A 16,816-nucleotide genomic window follows, 5' to 3' on the forward strand; every position below is an offset into this window, starting at 1 on the left:
TGAAAATGTTGCAGATAATAGCATTAATGATGACAACAATCAATCATGTGGAATGAATTTCACTGGCCTCTGCCACTGTTTTACCAAAACCGTTTTATGAAATTTACCAGTGTTAAAATGCAACTAATATTGATATAGCATTTCCATAAAAGTGCCCATGTTTAGTGTGTCTCTCAACAGTACTGTTAATTAGTCAATTACAATAAATCACACAACAACCATTTCTCAATAAGTCAAATTTATATTTATACATATTATTTTTTACAAAGTTTCTGCAAATAAAAAGTCCTCAGCGATAAAAGAGATTATTTGGCCATGCCAGACAGCCAGCTTAACTTGAATAAAGAGGGAGCCGCTGTTTCTTCGTCCTGGTGGGCTAGCTGTCTGAACAGGCTGCCGGGCCGGAAGCTCTCATCACGGACTGCTGTGGAGGCTGGAGGCGCCTGCTGGAGGGAAGGATCAAATGTAAATGTTCGCTCCTGAAGGAATACACTGAGCTTGTGGTAGATTGTCCTGTTGGTCAACTTAGCCGTAATGTGATGAGAACATAGACACCAAAATCATCCATGTGTCCCCGGCAGACCGTTGACTCCGCTGCTCCATGCTAACGCTTTTTCTGTTTCCATATGAATTGAATGTAGAAGGCAATGGGAGACTGTGTATATAAAATCTTTGTGTACCTGAAGCAGTTCCAAAAATAAATCTGGTTACATATTGTGTTAATAATATAATTTTGTTTTCATTATGATCATATAACAAAAACCATTAACATTTTAATTACTAAACTATCAGTCTTCTTATATAGTGTATGCTAAAGTGTTAGCATGGAGCCTACTATCACTCAACATAGTGTATGCTAAAGTGTTAGCATGGAGCACTGGAGCCAATGATCCAGGAAGGACACAGATGATTTTTGTGTCCATGTTATCATCACTTAACAGGACAGTTGACCAAAAACTTGGTGTATTCCTTTGAGTTTAGAATGGTCGCCTTTTGTCAAATTTTGGAAGAATCCCAATTTGAGCTCCATGTGAGACATATTTTTGACGAGTTCAACAAACTTCAGAAATAAAGTGTGAATCTCAAGATGGGATTGGTCCTCTAAAACCCACAAGACTGCCCCAGGGTCAATTTTGCTGTGCTGCTGCTGTGAAAATTCTTACGGCAACAAAGCAATCTGATACTGATTCAGTTTACAAGCCCATAGACAGCAAAGGGAGATTAGTTAGCATTAAGCATAGTAGCATTCCTTAGCTTTTCACCCAGCCAAACACAAGAATCAACATTTCATGTACTAATATTGCACAATCACACTGCAAATGCACCAATGGCAAAACCAGGGTACTACTTACAATACTACATAGAGAAACTAACACACACACAAATAAAAACCCACTAATAAACTTGCCTGGGTTTCTCGCGCTCAAAAACGCTGGGAAGGCAAAGCGTGTAACAGACAGTGTTTACCCAGGGTGGAACAAATGAATGGCACACAACAGAGAAATGAAAAAATATACTGTATATCAAACAGCAACACTTTAAACGGCCTACACATGAAGTCAGTCAGACCCAGTGGTGGGTAACGTGGCCGCGTCGCTAGACGGCAGCTTTAGCTAGCAAAATCCCTGCTCTGGAACTCACCAGTGGCCGAGTGATGTCGGGGCCCCTTGTGGCCGACTTGGCTTTGCGCAGGTTCGACATACTGAGAGGCAGCAACCCGAACCTGGAGAAGAAAAAACACAGTCAATGGCCATGCTAGGGTTAGATCAACATATCCATTTGCCAAATCTGATCAGATCTGGTCCAGTCAGTCGTCCACCTCTCATATGATGGATATGATGCAGTTTGATTGATTGATTGATTTGATTGATTATTGTAGAATTGATCAATACTACACTGGTTGTCTATGGGAAGGCCTTAACCTGAATTGATTCTAATGTAATTTTGATCAGATTCCACACAAGTATGCATCAGTATGTTTATTATTAGTATCCTGGGTTTCAATGGAGAGTTTTAGTGTCCCATGATGGTCTAAATGCTGTTTCAGAGGCTTTTCCACCCTGACATGAATAAAATTCATTCAATACAAATTTTGTAGGCTCTCCATAAGCACTGCATCATATACTTTATTTTGTAAAATTTGTTGTAATTAAAATAATCTAGTTTGAACTCTGTCCTCTGTTTCCATTACATGGGGAATGTCATATGTAACAATGTTCTCTTTTGTAAAAAAAAATAAACTAACTTTACTGAGTTACCTTTTACTTTTGTTCAGGAAGATTCTGACACCAGTACATTTTTGTTAGTGTTACTCCAAATTAAGACCACATTTCCCATAAACCCTGCTGCTTCCTGCCCCTTCCTGATAAAAAATTATGGAAGTGATTTTTCCATCGGCCTTTCACTCCTTCCACCATCTGCCACTGCCAGAAACTCTGAAAGCTTTAGCTCAGTTTGCTCTGGAAGAACAGCGCCCTCTTCCTGTTTTGTGCCATAAAGCAATACAGCAGATTTCCCACCAAATTTGACCCAGTGACACACAATGTAAAATGCAGTGTAGAGGCTGCCAATCTTCTCAGTGATGGTCTTGGTTTGTTTACGGTAATTACACTAATGCCTCAAAATGAATGTGGCAATGATTTATGTTATGTGATGTTAAAATGACACACATGGCACCTTTAATTTGTTATGAACCACAGTTCCCACTGACCTGATCTGGCTGCTGGCCAGCGGCAGGATGTTATAAGGCTCCTGGGAGTTTACACTGCCGCTGCGCGAGGCAAACTGCTTCTCCGAGCCAGTCAGCAGACCCAGCAGCACCTGAAACACGTTACAGCATTAGGAATATGCTAGAATAATGTTATCAATGTTAGAACATTATCACATTGGTTAGAACCATACATCAGGGCAATATAGGGCCTTTTATTAAAAATCAAATATCAGCCAGTGTCATCCATCTATGATATGACAGATATTGATCAAATCAATACTCAGTGGAGAGTTTTAGTGTCCCATGATGGTCTAAATGTTGCTTAAGAGGTGTTTCCACCCTGACAAGAATACAATTCTGGGGGAAAACCTGAAAACTTGGAATTTGGGAGATTTTTTTTGCCATGAAACTGATTACATTTAAAGATATTGAATATTTGCACAAACCATTGTGCACAAAATATCAGCTGCTTCAATCCAAAAATATTGTTATTGAACTTCAGAAATCGGTGGAACCCTAATTTAGGTAAAGTGTTTCTGTTTATCAAGTTGTACATATATACATACATACATACTGTATATATCTACATCTATGTACATATAAATCTAGATTGTAGACTCCATGCTGAACAACTTTCTTGTGCAAGTGTTGATGGTAATGGTAATTGTACCGAGGTCCTCTGTGATAGGCGGTTGAGGTTGGCGTTGAGCGGCGGTGTGAACACATCCAGGTCAAAGGGGTCGATGTAGCTCTCCAGCCAATCACAAACCTGCTGGATCCTGGAAGATACAAGGCAAAGGGTGCATGCAGGTTTCAGAAAGATCTGCGATGTTCTTAATGCTACCTGAAATTGGGTCACTAAGCCAGCTCTCCACAAATTGGCGTCACTGTTTCGCTAATATATAGTATATTGCCCAATTAATATACCAGTTAATATTAGGGGTATCACGATTCTCCAAATCCACGATTCGATTTGACTTTCAATTTTAAGGTCACGATTCGATTCGATTTAAACATTTTTTTTTCAGCACTGACGGCTATGCCATTGTTAGACTATGGAGTCTTGATTTGTAAAGATCAACAGATCATTGGTTTTATGCCCTGACAACTGTCATTTACATTTTTAAATTCTTCTTTAAAAAGATGGTATCAAGTGTGATATAACTGCCATATATTTTTTTTTGGAATGTACCACACTAAGGCCATATGGTCAAATTTTTTCAAAGTTTTTCCATTTAAAAAAACACAACTTTCCCTTTAATTTGGTACCAAATACATGGCAAGGCGATTCAGCGTTCATTGTCAACATTCACAGTATGACAACAAAACAGATCCTTCCTATCTTGGCTAATGATAAGCTTTCACAATACATACAAAACCTCCAGCGCTTTCAGCCCACACAGTAATAAGATCAGACAATAATAGTCGCCAACTCCACAAATATGGAAAAAGTCGCCAAACTTATATGGATAGTCGCTGCAACCCGGTCAGTCCTCCTACCGACTCTTCGGCGCACTGCCTCCCGGAAAACAGTGTCTGTCCCAGGCGGTGAGAGCCAGGTAGGTCCCGCTGTTTAGTGAAGGTGATCTTGTGTCTTGTTTTATCGAGCAAGAACAAGTGATTTCGATCAAAAGACTTCAACTCACAACGTCTTTGTAACTTTCCACTACATACGGCGGGTCAGGTTCTGTCTCACAGCACAATCTGACAGCTTCCAGAAGTTTTTAAAAACGTGACGCTTAGCCGGCGAAGCCATTTTTAGATTTAACGTTACCGGTGGAGGACGACTAAACCCGGGGAAAATCAAACGTCTCAGTGTCACCAGATATACAGTATTTTCCGGTTCCGGTACATCGATGACAACTTGAAGTAACTTGATAACTTGATTTTTTGGTACATTTTAAACGATTTAAAAATGACGGGCGCTCTTGGGCGCTGTAGTGAAATAGGGCGCTCTCTAGCAGCTACGCTGTGTCGTCATTGAAATGTTGTTGTTTTTTTTTTCTTCAGATGCGTGCAAGTAGGCAGGGGTGGAGAGAAAACAAATACTGGGAGAATCGCGAACCTGCTTGTGATTTCGAAGGTCGAAATCGAACGCTCATTTCGATCGATTTTCGATTTAGAATCGAAATCGTGACACCCCTAGTTAATATACAAGTGAAACATTTTTTTTCCATTCTTTTATTTGCCATTTTCTCATAATTTCCATACACATCGACACCTGGAAATGGTCAAAATCTTTTTCCATACTTGAAACCCTGAAACCCTGAAACATTTCAGCCACAAATAAAACTACTGGTGATTTGCTTTCCCCTACAGGTGGTTAGGGTGAAACACACTTTCTCTGCACCGATGACTGCTAATGTTAGCAGTAACGCTAGGTACCTAGCAAATGGCTCCATGCTACTGAATGGCTGTGTGAAGCAACCTTTGCATCTGGGAACATCTGACCATACTATTCACCTCTGTCTGTATGGCTGAGAACCATCCAGAATGATAAGGAAAATAACAGAGGAGCATGGCTGAGACTTTAGTACCAGTGTTACCCCTATAATTATAATCCTGTGTCTAAATGGGGCTTCAGCCAATCAAATGTCCTCAGCAGTATTGGGGTTGTGTGTGTGTTTGTGTGTGTGTGTGTGTGTGTGTGGGGGGGGGGGGTACCTGGGGTCTTGGTGGGATCGGGAGCTCTTGCCCTCTTCTGGTCTGGTGCCCAGTGTGGCGCTGAGACAGCGAATGTCAAACATCAACTGCAAGGCCCTGTTCTGGGTCATAGGGAATACACACTCCTTGGGGGGGGGGGGGGGGGGGTTGGGGGGGGAGACAGAGAGAGAGAGCGGGAGGAAAAAGGAAAGAAAAGAAAAGAAAGACAAAGCAGAGAGGTGGGTGATGAGAAAGAAAGAGTTTAAGAAATGATAAGACATCCCAAAGACTCAAAATTTCTCATGCAAACTGCTCATCAATGCAAAACATTGAGGGTGGGTTACACTAAAAATTGACTTTAAACTGTATTAAAGTCACACTGAAATGAAAAATGACCTTTTCACCTTTTTAGCTCATTCTATCATACAATACACCTATTTGACAATTTATGCCCCAAAAAAAAAATCTTGTATTTTTTTATCAAAATCTCATTACTTTTACTTCCTGGAAAACAGAAAATCTTTAGTGGTGACGTCATTGTGTACCAGGAGGAGGCGTACATACACAATCCAACCAATAAAACATCACAGGTATTTGAATAGTCCCACCCCTCCAATCATATAAAACTGCCTTTCTCTCCATAACTGATCTCCCATTGGTTTGCACTTATGAATGATCCCTCTCTGCATTATGTGCCGCCCTAACATCCTGTTTCACCAGGAAATGCAGCAAATTAAGAAAGTAAGATGCTCTTAAAATGCGGTTTAATTGTGACTGTAAAGGTAAGTACGATTTTTACTGTCCCATATAACAAAATGAGCATCTTAAATATAAATCTTAAATGAAAATAAATTATGTTGGTAACCTTACTGCCTTCTGATTTTCTAACAGAATACTTGGAAGGGTGTATGTAGCATGTGAAATTTCTCCTGTCCGGACTGTGTGCGTGTGTGAGGAGCAGTTACCTTGCTCTGGGTCTGCTGTGTGAGGCTGTGGTAGTGGTGCAGGGCCTGGTCCAGACAGGCCTGCAGCAGCTCCTGCAGGGTGGGCCGGGGCAGAGCGTGGCCCCCCACCCTGTTCACCTCCAGACACAACTGGAACAACAGCGACTGGACGAACCAAGACGGCTGGAGGAGACACACGGGTTTCAGGATCAGACGCTTCAACGCTTCGACAACTGAATTGAAATTCTGTTTTCTGAATTTGTATGGAATGATTGAATTTATTGAAGTTGAAACTGATTATAGAAATCAAACTCATGATGCTCTTACCAATTTTTTATCCTATTAAAACCATATTGCATTGAAAAGTCCTAGATATTTAGTTTTCTTTAAGATATTCAATTGATACTGGACTCTTGATTTGTTCTGACTTGCTGTTCTACATTTAGACTTGAGACTTGACATTAATGACTTGGACTTGATTTGGTAATCTACATTTAGACTTGAGACTTGTGCCTCAAGACTGGAGACTGACTTGGGACTCGAGCAAAGTTGACTTGGTCCCACCTCTGGTTTGAACATCTACCAACAGAGAGAACATGTCAAGTCGCTGACCTGGACAGGAAGTCTGATTTTGGAGGTGACGCTGCTGCCCGACTCGGCCTCTTCTTGGATCTCTAGATCCTCCCAGTTCGTGGCTGTTGTTAGGATGGCACCGGCAGACTCAGCAAGAAGCGCTGTGGCGAACTTATCCAGCAACACCTGTCAAAACACAACCAGTAAATAGGATTTCTAGCCAAGTTCCGAGACTGAACACATTTTACCCAGCTGTTGTTAAAGACGAGATGAAATGAAAAATGCCTTTTTAACCCTTTTAGATCACATCCCCGGTCATACTGTGCACCTATTTAACAATATATGCCAAAAAAAATACCAAAAATCAATTTCATTGTATTCTTATATCAAAATTCAATCATGTTTTCTTCCTGTAAAACAAAATATGCCGTGTGCTTACGTAAGCATGCCCGTAACTAATTTCAACCAATAATATCATGACATCCACCCATCAATCAATCTTCAACTTTTAGCGCACAGAGCTAAGAGGCTAAGATTCATTAGTTAGCTAGCTAGCAACAGCATGGTACTTCGGTGTGTCTTCGGGTGTTATGACACACCCACTTTTCAACGTTCAAATCAAATTCCTCCCAACGTTATGTCCCGCCTGTCTTTCCTGTTTCACTCGGAAATACGTCACGATACGGAAGTTAGATACTCTCGAAATGCCGTTTCATCTCGACTTTAAAGGATAACGCTGGTGTTTTTTAATGCATTTCAAGCTAAAAACCTTTAAATACAGCTCACAAAGACATAGTTTCAATTTTAAAAATCACTAACTGTTACCATGAAAAGTCAGGCTACTGTAGTCATTGTCAAATCAAATTCAAATGGGAACAAATTCTTCATTACGCTGGGGACTATTTTCGGTGCTACAGAACTACTTTCCTGAGATCGCAAATGTGTTTATGGTCAGCTTATTAAGTTGTTTGAGGAAAAGTCGGCCGGCCCGGTGCATCGCGATGATGAAATATGCTGCCCAGAGCAACGGCATGGCTCTGTGACGTGTTTTTCATCGTTTTTTTAATACAATGGAGTTCTATGGCAGCTGGGACATGGCTGCATTGAACACCGGCTACATGGACGAGACTTGTTGGCAAAACAAAATCATTGCTGATTTTGTTATTTTCATAGGATTTGTTGACGGTGAGAAATGCATTAAAAAACACCAGCGTTATCCTTTAAGACTGTCAGAACAAGTTTCAATATTCAAATTTCAGGCAAATGTCCAAAAATAATAATGAATTTGAGTCCTGACCTGCGTGTCAAATACAGCAGTCCGTCTATTTTATTTTTTTACAGCCAACTAAACTGAACGCACCTCTGCCTCTTCATGCCTTGGCTCCATAGACTCTCATTCTATACTCTTCTACTAGCCTGCTAGCTTGTTGTTAGCACACACTCCTCTTAATTTAAGAAGTGATGTTTGTTAAATATTTGGATTCCCCTCAGTTTAAGGGACGACTCACTCGGTGATTTACTATTATCTTCTCTCTGCAAATTTAAAACAAAACACCAACCCAAATCTTTCAAGAAATTGATTAACAGAAAAACGCATATTGTAAATCAACTCTGGATATAATCTCTATCTCTATCTGTTTAGAGTGCATTGCTCATTCATTGTGCTTACCATACTAATCACCTGCGTCTCTAATTTGATATTAGCTAAAAACCGTCTGGAGCAAGGAGCAGAACCACAGATCTGGAATGGGTAAAACGGTCATTCCCATTCAAATCAACGTTCCTGAATGGCTGGAGCATCAGCCATTTTTATGTGTACTGTTGGGCTAACTTCCAACTTACAGCAAGTCCATGGATTGCTTATATGCTAATGTTGACTAGAAGAGCTAGCGAGAGAAGTACAATCTTTGATAATGTTATGTTAAACTTGTCGCTAACATCAGCTTTCAGTTGAGTTTTGACAGTTTGCTAAGCACTTGTGCAACAGACACATCTGCACAGTTCTCAAGCAAATGTGACAGACTTTACGGCCTTAATGCCCGGACTTTAATGTCACCATAGCAACTAACCCTTAAAATTCCCTAATCGCCATTTTATGCTGTACTAGCTAAACTACCATAACAAACAGTGGAAGGACTGTTTTATCCATTCAAGTTCTGTGAGCACGACAAAGATATTATTACCCTGCAATCCTTTTACTGTCTTTGTCTCTGCCAAACAAGATTCTAGACTGTTCAAAATAAACTCCATACTACATGCAGCAAATAAAATAAGCAAAAAATCACATGTGCAGTCTCTGACTTTAGAGAGGGCGGAGCTCCAGATGCGGTAGGCCTCCATGCTACAGGCGAGGAGCTCGTCCTTCAGACCCGCCCACTTGGCCTGGGCGGGGCTGACCTCCACGGCTGCCCTGGCTTTGCCCAGTTTCCTGCCCTGCCTGGGAGTCCCTTTGGTGATGACCTCTGCCCTGCTCTGTTTCCCCAGGATACAATGCTTTAGGCTGGGGCAGAGCTCGCCCATGGACTGGCACAGCCTGGCCATGAAAAGGACCGAGCTGAGGCGGGCGTGGCTGGGGTCGGGCGAGGCCATGGCCAGTTCGGAACGGACGGAGGACAGGATGTGACGAACGCAGGCGAGGCAGCCTTCCCGTAAGGCCTCTTCCACCGCCGCAGAGTCCGTGAAGCGGTCGAACGAGGATGTTGAGGAGCCCTCGGTGGGTCCAGAGGTTGAGACTGGGACTGGCGTGGAGTCAGACCCTACCAAGATGAGATGGACAAAGGACAAAGGTGGGCATTTCTGATCACTAAAAGACAGATAATACACATTGGAACAGTCTTTAATGACAAGTGACTAGTGCGCCAAGTATTTTATGACTGAACCGTCCCTACCTTTGTCCTGGGAGGGAAGGTAGTGCTGCAGGTCATCCAGCCTGGCCTTCAGCTTGGCATCCATGGAGGAGCAGAAGTTCTGAACGCAGGGAGTCAGGGCCTGGGTCTTCATGGCCAGGCCGCTCCGCTGCTGCTGCTGCCCCCGCTGGGTCACGCTTACCCAGCCCGCATCACTCAGCAGGTCCCCTGGAGCCTCCGACCAAAGGAAGGAGGCCACGTCCACCTCGTACTGGGCCCCGCGGCTCGTGCCGGGGCCGGGCTTGGCACTGGACGAGGGCGGCGGGGACGGGTGGACGGTCTGGGCCTCCAGATCCCTCAGGGCCGAAGTGAGGAGCTGGGTGGAGCTCGCCGAGATAGCCCCCGTTTCTTCCTGGGTAATGGCCTGGGGCAACGAGAAGGAGGAGAGATGGGAAATGTCAATGAAATAATGAAAACGGGGAAGGGACCACAGCGTCACCTAACAAGGAAAAGGAACAAACAGGGTTTATGGGAAACACGGTCTTAATTTTGAGAAATACTAGCGCTAACAATACCACCGGTGGGAGATAGATGCTGCCAATCGTCTCCTCCATGGTCTCATCTGTCTTGAGAGAAATCGAGTTACCTGCAGGCGCTTAAGGAAGAGCTGCTGCAGGAAGTCATCCCAGACGGCCAGGGGGCGCTCTAGCAGGCGTTGGCAGACAGTGCTCCAGTGTTGACTGATGGACTCGGTGGACAGCAGGTCCCAGACGGCATCTCTGATGGCTGCCAGCCCCTTCAGGCTCTTCACATAGACCAGCAGGCTGCCAACGCCACGGCAGATGTCCTCCTTACAGCTGGCAGCAGAAGGGGAAGGGAGAGTTTGCTAACGGAGCAGTTTGACAGAAACTACAGTAGTGTTGGAATATATGAAATTGGAGGAGTAACAGTTATAAGCCATGGGGGAAACATCAAACAACATCCAATGGATTAAAGCTGCACTAGGCAAGGTTTTTATGTAGAAATCCAGCTGTCTTATTAGCCAAATCACAAAGTGGGACTGTATCACCCCTACTAATTGAGACACTGTAGATTCACCCTATTTCTAGGTATTGACTTTGTTAGTCAAAATTCAAACAGTACCTTCTCGTTGCCATTTGGGGCCACCAACGTACAAAGTTGCCTAGTGTAGCTTTAAACGTACGTGGAAAAAGTCATGTCACCGTTAACTTTCTCTTGGTCTGGATAAATTCAACACCTGACTGTATCCCGTGCCTTTGTTGGATTGGAGATTGGAGACTAGGTGTTTTTTGTGCAGCATATCTCAATCTCCTCAGATTGTTTGCTGACATATCCATGGCTGAAAAGACAAACTATTTCTGCCCTTTTCAACTGAGGTGACACTGAATCTCATCACCTACATGTGGGACGTTTTCTTGTCGTTACCCGTTTGCCTCTATAGGCAATCCCAGCCTCGCTTCACAGGTATTCTTTAGCACAAACAAGAGCTAACGGAGCGGTGCAAGGGGAGGAATGCATCTAGGGAGCACTTTTAATTGTCTGTTCCTCGTCATTTGTCATTACTGATGCCGGTCTATCGGTTTGTTTTTGTACTCCTGTCTTCTTTTTTTTTTTTTTTTACTCGAGATTCACGTGTCATTTTTGGCTGGAACTTACGTATCAATCCACTGCTGCAGTGTGTCCCGTAGCTGCTCTCTTTGGATTGGCTGAGCCAGGGTGCGAAGGGCGGGCTGGAACTCAGAGATGGAGGAAGGCAGGTACTTGAACCAGCTTCCTGTACTCATCTCTTCCTGCAGCACCCTCCTGCCTTTACCTGAGGAGACATTATCGTGAGAGGAAAGATTATGTCAGTGCATTAGAAACAATTCCTCAATTTCCTAATCTAGTAAACCTGCGATCCAGTGGCGCAAATCTGTCAGAGTTCAAATTCGAACCCACTGGGGCTTCTTTTTTCTGAAAGTCCTACACCTCCACACCTTCGGACCATGGTCCAGTCCTAGACCTTCATACCGCGAGACCATGGTCCAATCCTACACCTCCATACCTCCAGGCCATGGTCCAGTCCTACAACTCCATACCATGGTCTAGTCCTACACATCGATACCTCCAGCAGTCTGACTTCCAGGACGTCACAGCTGTTTACCTGTGGGTGTGCTGGAGGTGACATTCTCCAGAGTGGAGAAGAGCATGCCACAGCTCAGGGCCCCCTCTCCCAGCCTGGGGCTTCCCTCTGGGGGCATGTAGAAGACGGCATAGGCCTGGAACAGGGTCGTCACCAGCAGCTCCACCAGGCTGCATACCTGGGCCTTGATCCCAGCGCCTGGGACAGGGGAAAGATATTTCTAGATCATTACACATTTCTAAAGATTATCTTGGGGCATTTTGCTTTGTTTGATATGCAATAAGCCTCCCAGGCCAAATTCGAACCCAAATGTTTAAGAAAGCATTAATTTATCAACCGTTAAACAACTTTTGTGTAGATCATAGAGTACCGTGCTGTGGCTGGTTGAGCAGCTGATGGATGGATGCCTTCCTGGCCAATAGGAAGTCAGCCAGGGCCTGACGTGGTGAGCTGTCCTCCAGCAGCATGGTGGACACTAAGGCCTCTGCGATAGCCTGGTCTGACACTGCCCGCCCCCGCAGCAGAGACCTGCTGTCCAGGAGAATGGTTGACCTGGAAAGAGGATAGGAGGACTGACTAACTGACTTCTATTGACACTTTGACCCACATGGTTTTCAGGTTTTCATTCCAACCAAACATTACAGCAGCTGATTTGACTGATTAGTTCCTCGACTCTGGTTGAAGGTGCTCATCAGCTGCTGTAGTGTTTGGTTGGAATGAAAACCTGTAGACCCTTGGGTCACGATGGCACACAATTGAGAACCACAGCCCTAGACTGAAAATCTATACCACATCAACTAACACCAAATAGGTAGTGTGAAGTGCTGACTCATATTTTGGCAGACTGGCCAAGTGGATTATTGAATGAAAACAAAGTAGATGCAGTTTCTTGCCCCTAAAGACAGAACAGGTAGGTTATTCTGACATTATTGAGCCTCAAAATCACATGACCCCATTTCCACCTGGGTAACTGGATTATAATTGGATGGCGCAAAAACACATTACATTCAGATGTAAATTCACCCAAGAGGCATTAAAGATCTAATCATCCAAATCACTCATGGAAGTGTATACTGTAATTGCATTTTAATGCTAGGTGTAATGTAATCCAGCTAAATCAGATCTAGACACAATCCAGATATGAGATGCATGATAATGCCAGAGGTAAAGGGGACCACACACACACACACACGCACACACTGAAGAGCCCAGTTAATCACTCATCCCCCCAATTCTGTGCCCTGGATTTCTTCATCAGAATCACTAACCGCAAAGCACAACATGTGTAGGGCAATTTGGCTTGGTGATAGTGGTGCAGAGACATGTAGCAACACAAGTAGCCTACATACAGACACATGGTACAGGGCCTCACATTCAGTGCAAAGAAAAAAAGCACAAGACATACAGTACCATAGCGCCTATCTGTAGCCATTTTGTGCCATAGACAGTAATCATTTCGTTTAATTCAATTTATCTCCTGTACCTGAAGTGTCCGGTGGTGGCCACCTGCCGGACCAGGATGGGGAAGCGGGCCAGGACGGGGCTGTAGTGCCCCCCGGTGGCGGCCTCCAGCTGCAGCAGACTGTGCAGGTGGCAGCACAGCAGGTAGAGCTGGGTGGCCTGGAGGTACTGGGACGCCTCCATGGCACTCCAGATACGCTCGGGGATCTCCAGGAGCAGCTTGATCTGAGAGGCCATGGTGTAGAACTTCTCCTGCCACTGCCATTGGCTCTGCAGCAGGATGACACATGGCATCTTTACACATAGTAGCCTACGTTGAGATTTGAGACAGTGTGTGTATGTGTGTGTTGGGGTTATTTAAAGAGAGAAAGGCAAACAGGGATATAAAGACATTAAAATGTACAGATGCAAAGTGATGCATTATTGAAACTTACATCAAATGACTGGATGTTTCTAAAGCTAAATTATTAGAAGAGTGTACATAGGTGCATAGTACCATCACTCACAAGAAAAATGTAACACACAAACACACAAGCACACACTGCTGACAACTTAGTGCACTTTCAAATCAGTTTGAGGCCATATAAGTGAGAGTGCAGAGCTTAGCAGGTGGATAGTGGCTCAGCCCCGATTCATGCCAAACTACATTCTAATATATGACAATTTAGTGTTTTCTAGCTTATCAGCAAACGTATATACCTGGCAGAACATGAGTTCAGACAGTTCATGAATCATTAGTGTCTTCTGGTAAATTCGGCATGCCAGTGATCCATCAAGCAGCACTTAATTTCAATATAATCTCAAATTTAAGAACTGGTTCGTCCTGCTCGCGACGGATCTCCACGGTATGTTTTGGTGGAAGATGATTGTGGAAACAGCAGGCGAACCAATTCTAAAAGTTGAGATTTTATTGAAATATGTGCTGCTTGGTGTATTGTTTGCATGCCGAATGGAAGAGTGGAACCTATTGACTCGTAACACGTCTTAAGTCATGTCATACCCTGTGTGTACATTAGCCGATACGCAAAGCAACATTGAATTGGCAGATTTTTAAATGGCAGTTTTGGAGGAGAGGAGACGGAACGCATTGGGGTTTGGTGGGGTTTTAACGCTACAACATAGCTAGTTAGGCTATCCGTTTACCTCTTGCTTGCTGCTGGCGGCACTTGTTTTGCCTTGTTTCAACTTGTGGCAGTACTGGTGCATGTCCTGGATGGACTGGACCACGCTCTCCGAGCACTGCCTCATCTCTCCGATGGTGTCGGCGGCGTCGATCAGATCCCGGTACCGCTCCCCCACCATCTGCCTCAGCTCCTCCTTCTTCTGCTCGATCTCTCCGCGGACTTTGCGCTCGATTCGGCGGATCTCCTCGGTGTTGTAGCGCTCGAAGAGGACCGCCGGGTCCTTGATCTCCGAAACCCGGAGAGACTGCGCCGGATCCACGGCCATCGCACCTCCAAAACAAGTGAGCTGCTACAGGAGAACTACAACCCGGAAGACCGGGGAATTACGCTTCCTGCTTCCACGTAAGCAAAAGTGTGACGACATGGGAGTATGAGGTACCTATTGGTCCTGACATCTGTCTGTCAGGCAGCACTTCCGCCCAGGTTGCGGACTGCAGCCAATCAAATAGTTCCAAAACGCCAGTGGCGGTTTAAAGCCTTTTAGGAGTAGAGTAGGTAAGCAAGAGAATCCTTAAAATGGTTATTAAAATTCATAATGGACCAAGTATGCTCGAACATAGTTGTAACAATAAAAAAAAACATCCATGGCCAATATTTGTATTACGGACATCAGACTCGAAACCCCCTAGAATGGTCAGCATGGTAACAAATTTAAACTATGAAAATATAGGACCAATAAATAAAAAAATCACTATAAAATATTTCACAATACACAATAAAATGAAAAGGCACAGCAGACAAAATAAGTTACTGATATATAAACAATGTTTAAAGAAACATACAATAGAATAGAAATGCCATCAAAATAAACTGCAAAGTAAATGATTCTTAACAAGGTAATAGCCTCCAATGTGACTTGGGTGCAGCCTGTAAGAGTGGAATCATTTTGTCAACAGTGCACTGAAGTTACCTTCCATCCTTATAAAGTACCAATTTTATTTTTATTTTGTGCAATCAATCATTTTGTAAGAATAGGTGTCACTTTTTCAAATGGTGGATGCCTCATTGTGGAACAATTTATCGTCCACATATATTGTTTTATGGTAGACATTAATGTTAGTGTTAATGACACGTTCAAATCACCTTCTAAATAATAACCCACAAAACACAGGGTCTGGATTTCAATATTTACTGTCTACATGTAGCAGTCGTCCTGTGTGAATGAGACAGCCTTCTGCAGTGAGCTAGGAGCACAAAACCCCATCAGGATCATTCTTATTTTTTAATTATCCAAAGAAAACAAAACTCAAACTGAAGAATCACCTTCCTTTCAAAACAGATATCTGGTGATGTAACCATTAATAGCTTTTGGCAACCAGTTGGCTCCTGCCAAAAATTTGATCACAACTTGAACATACCAGAAGAATTTGGGAAACAAAATTGAATTGAAGCACTGGGTCCAATTTACTTAATTTTCTGTTGGCAAATAGTCAAATGTCACGTCATATATTATAACCTATCACGTTAGTGCTCAGTGAGGCACAACATAACATTAATTCAGTAAAGAAAAGAGTGGGAAATGTCACATAACTCGGCACTACTTGTGTCAGGTGCTGAACTCTTTTGTAAGTATTTAGTTTAGTATATTATGTTTGTACACTTTGAAGTTACACTGTGTTGTTACACTGTTGTAAGTACATTATGTATCAGGGAGGTTTTCATCAGGTACCTACACAGTAATATTGTGTGCTTACAATACCACCCAGGTTTCTATTAACTGCATGGCAATGCATTGATGCACAGGTTGTTCTGGAAAAGAGAAATTCCAAGCCTGAAGAGCTGACTTGAAGATGAATAACTTCAGCAAAATCAAATTATTTTCCTAAAGTATCCCCTCAGATATGATAGCAGGTAAGATTAGAGTGAGCTAACTTGTGGCTTAAAACAGTGAAATGCAATAGAAATTAGCAATTAAATAGTCAAAGATGTTTCCTGCATAAAAAAGGGTATCTAAATACAAATTTAAAAAATCAATTATGTGTTTTTTAATCTTGTCTAGGTTATAAACCATATACAAACCATATGTAAACAGAATGCAGCAGAGTTCATAGAATTTAGAATGTCAGTGTCATAAAGACTGACCTGAACACAGACTCAGACTCTCAGTTTCATCTCTGATCGGTGTTCACCTGCACACTGAGACAGAAAACTCACGTTGCATTCATTTGGAGAAACATCAACAACAATATCCGCTGTTCAGAAAGGCAAATATGGAGAGTGATTTCCATCCTGGTAAGCCACATGTGTTTTTAATTTTATTATTTAACATAAAAAGATTAGTACAGAGGATTTTGCTGAACAGACAAACAAGA

The 16,816-nt window shown here is 43.1% G+C and overlaps 1 protein-coding gene across 4 annotated transcripts; it reads right to left on the reverse strand.

The window, feature by feature from the left end:
- Positions 1–227: 227 nt before the first annotated feature.
- Positions 228–14,801, reverse strand: cog1 (component of oligomeric golgi complex 1). Of its 4 annotated transcripts, none has more exons than XM_071909871.2 (16): positions 14,464–14,801; positions 13,343–13,590; positions 12,230–12,411; positions 11,881–12,057; positions 11,394–11,550; positions 10,363–10,573; positions 9,759–10,140; positions 9,172–9,626; positions 6,910–7,056; positions 6,319–6,480; positions 5,375–5,499; positions 3,381–3,489; positions 2,711–2,820; positions 1,642–1,723; positions 1,409–1,432; positions 308–443 (listed from the first exon to the last, which is right to left on the reverse strand). In XM_071909871.2, the coding sequence occupies exons 1-15, from the start codon at positions 14,767–14,769 to the stop codon at positions 1,424–1,426; spliced, it is 2,862 nt and encodes a 953-aa protein (XP_071765972.2). In that variant the 5' UTR covers positions 14,770–14,801; the 3' UTR covers positions 308–443; positions 1,409–1,423. The 4 variants fall into 4 exon arrangements, with proteins under 4 accessions (XP_071765969.2, XP_071765968.2, XP_071765972.2 ...); XM_071909870.2 differs by having other exon boundaries at positions 309–446; XM_071909868.2 differs by lacking the exon at positions 1,409–1,432 and having other exon boundaries at positions 228–443.
- Positions 14,802–16,816: the final 2,015 nt, after the last annotated feature.

This window comes from Centroberyx gerrardi, chromosome 7 (genome assembly GCF_048128805.1).
Source record: "Centroberyx gerrardi isolate f3 chromosome 7, fCenGer3.hap1.cur.20231027, whole genome shotgun sequence".
Taxonomy (NCBI): Eukaryota; Metazoa; Chordata; class Actinopteri; order Beryciformes; family Berycidae; genus Centroberyx; species Centroberyx gerrardi.

Coding starts and splice junctions, on each gene's coding strand:
- cog1 (XM_071909867.2), bottom strand. CDS start 14,769: ATGGCCGTGGATCCGGCGCAGTCTCTCCGGGTTTCGGAGATCAAGGAC. Junction 11,551..11,880: donor CACCTCCAGCACACCCACAG/GTAAACAGCTGT, acceptor ATGTCTCCTCAG/GTAAAGGCAGGAGGGTGCTG. Junction 6,481..6,909: donor AAATCAGACTTCCTGTCCAG/GTCAGCGACTTG, acceptor TGTCTCCTCCAG/CCGTCTTGGTTCGTCCAGTC.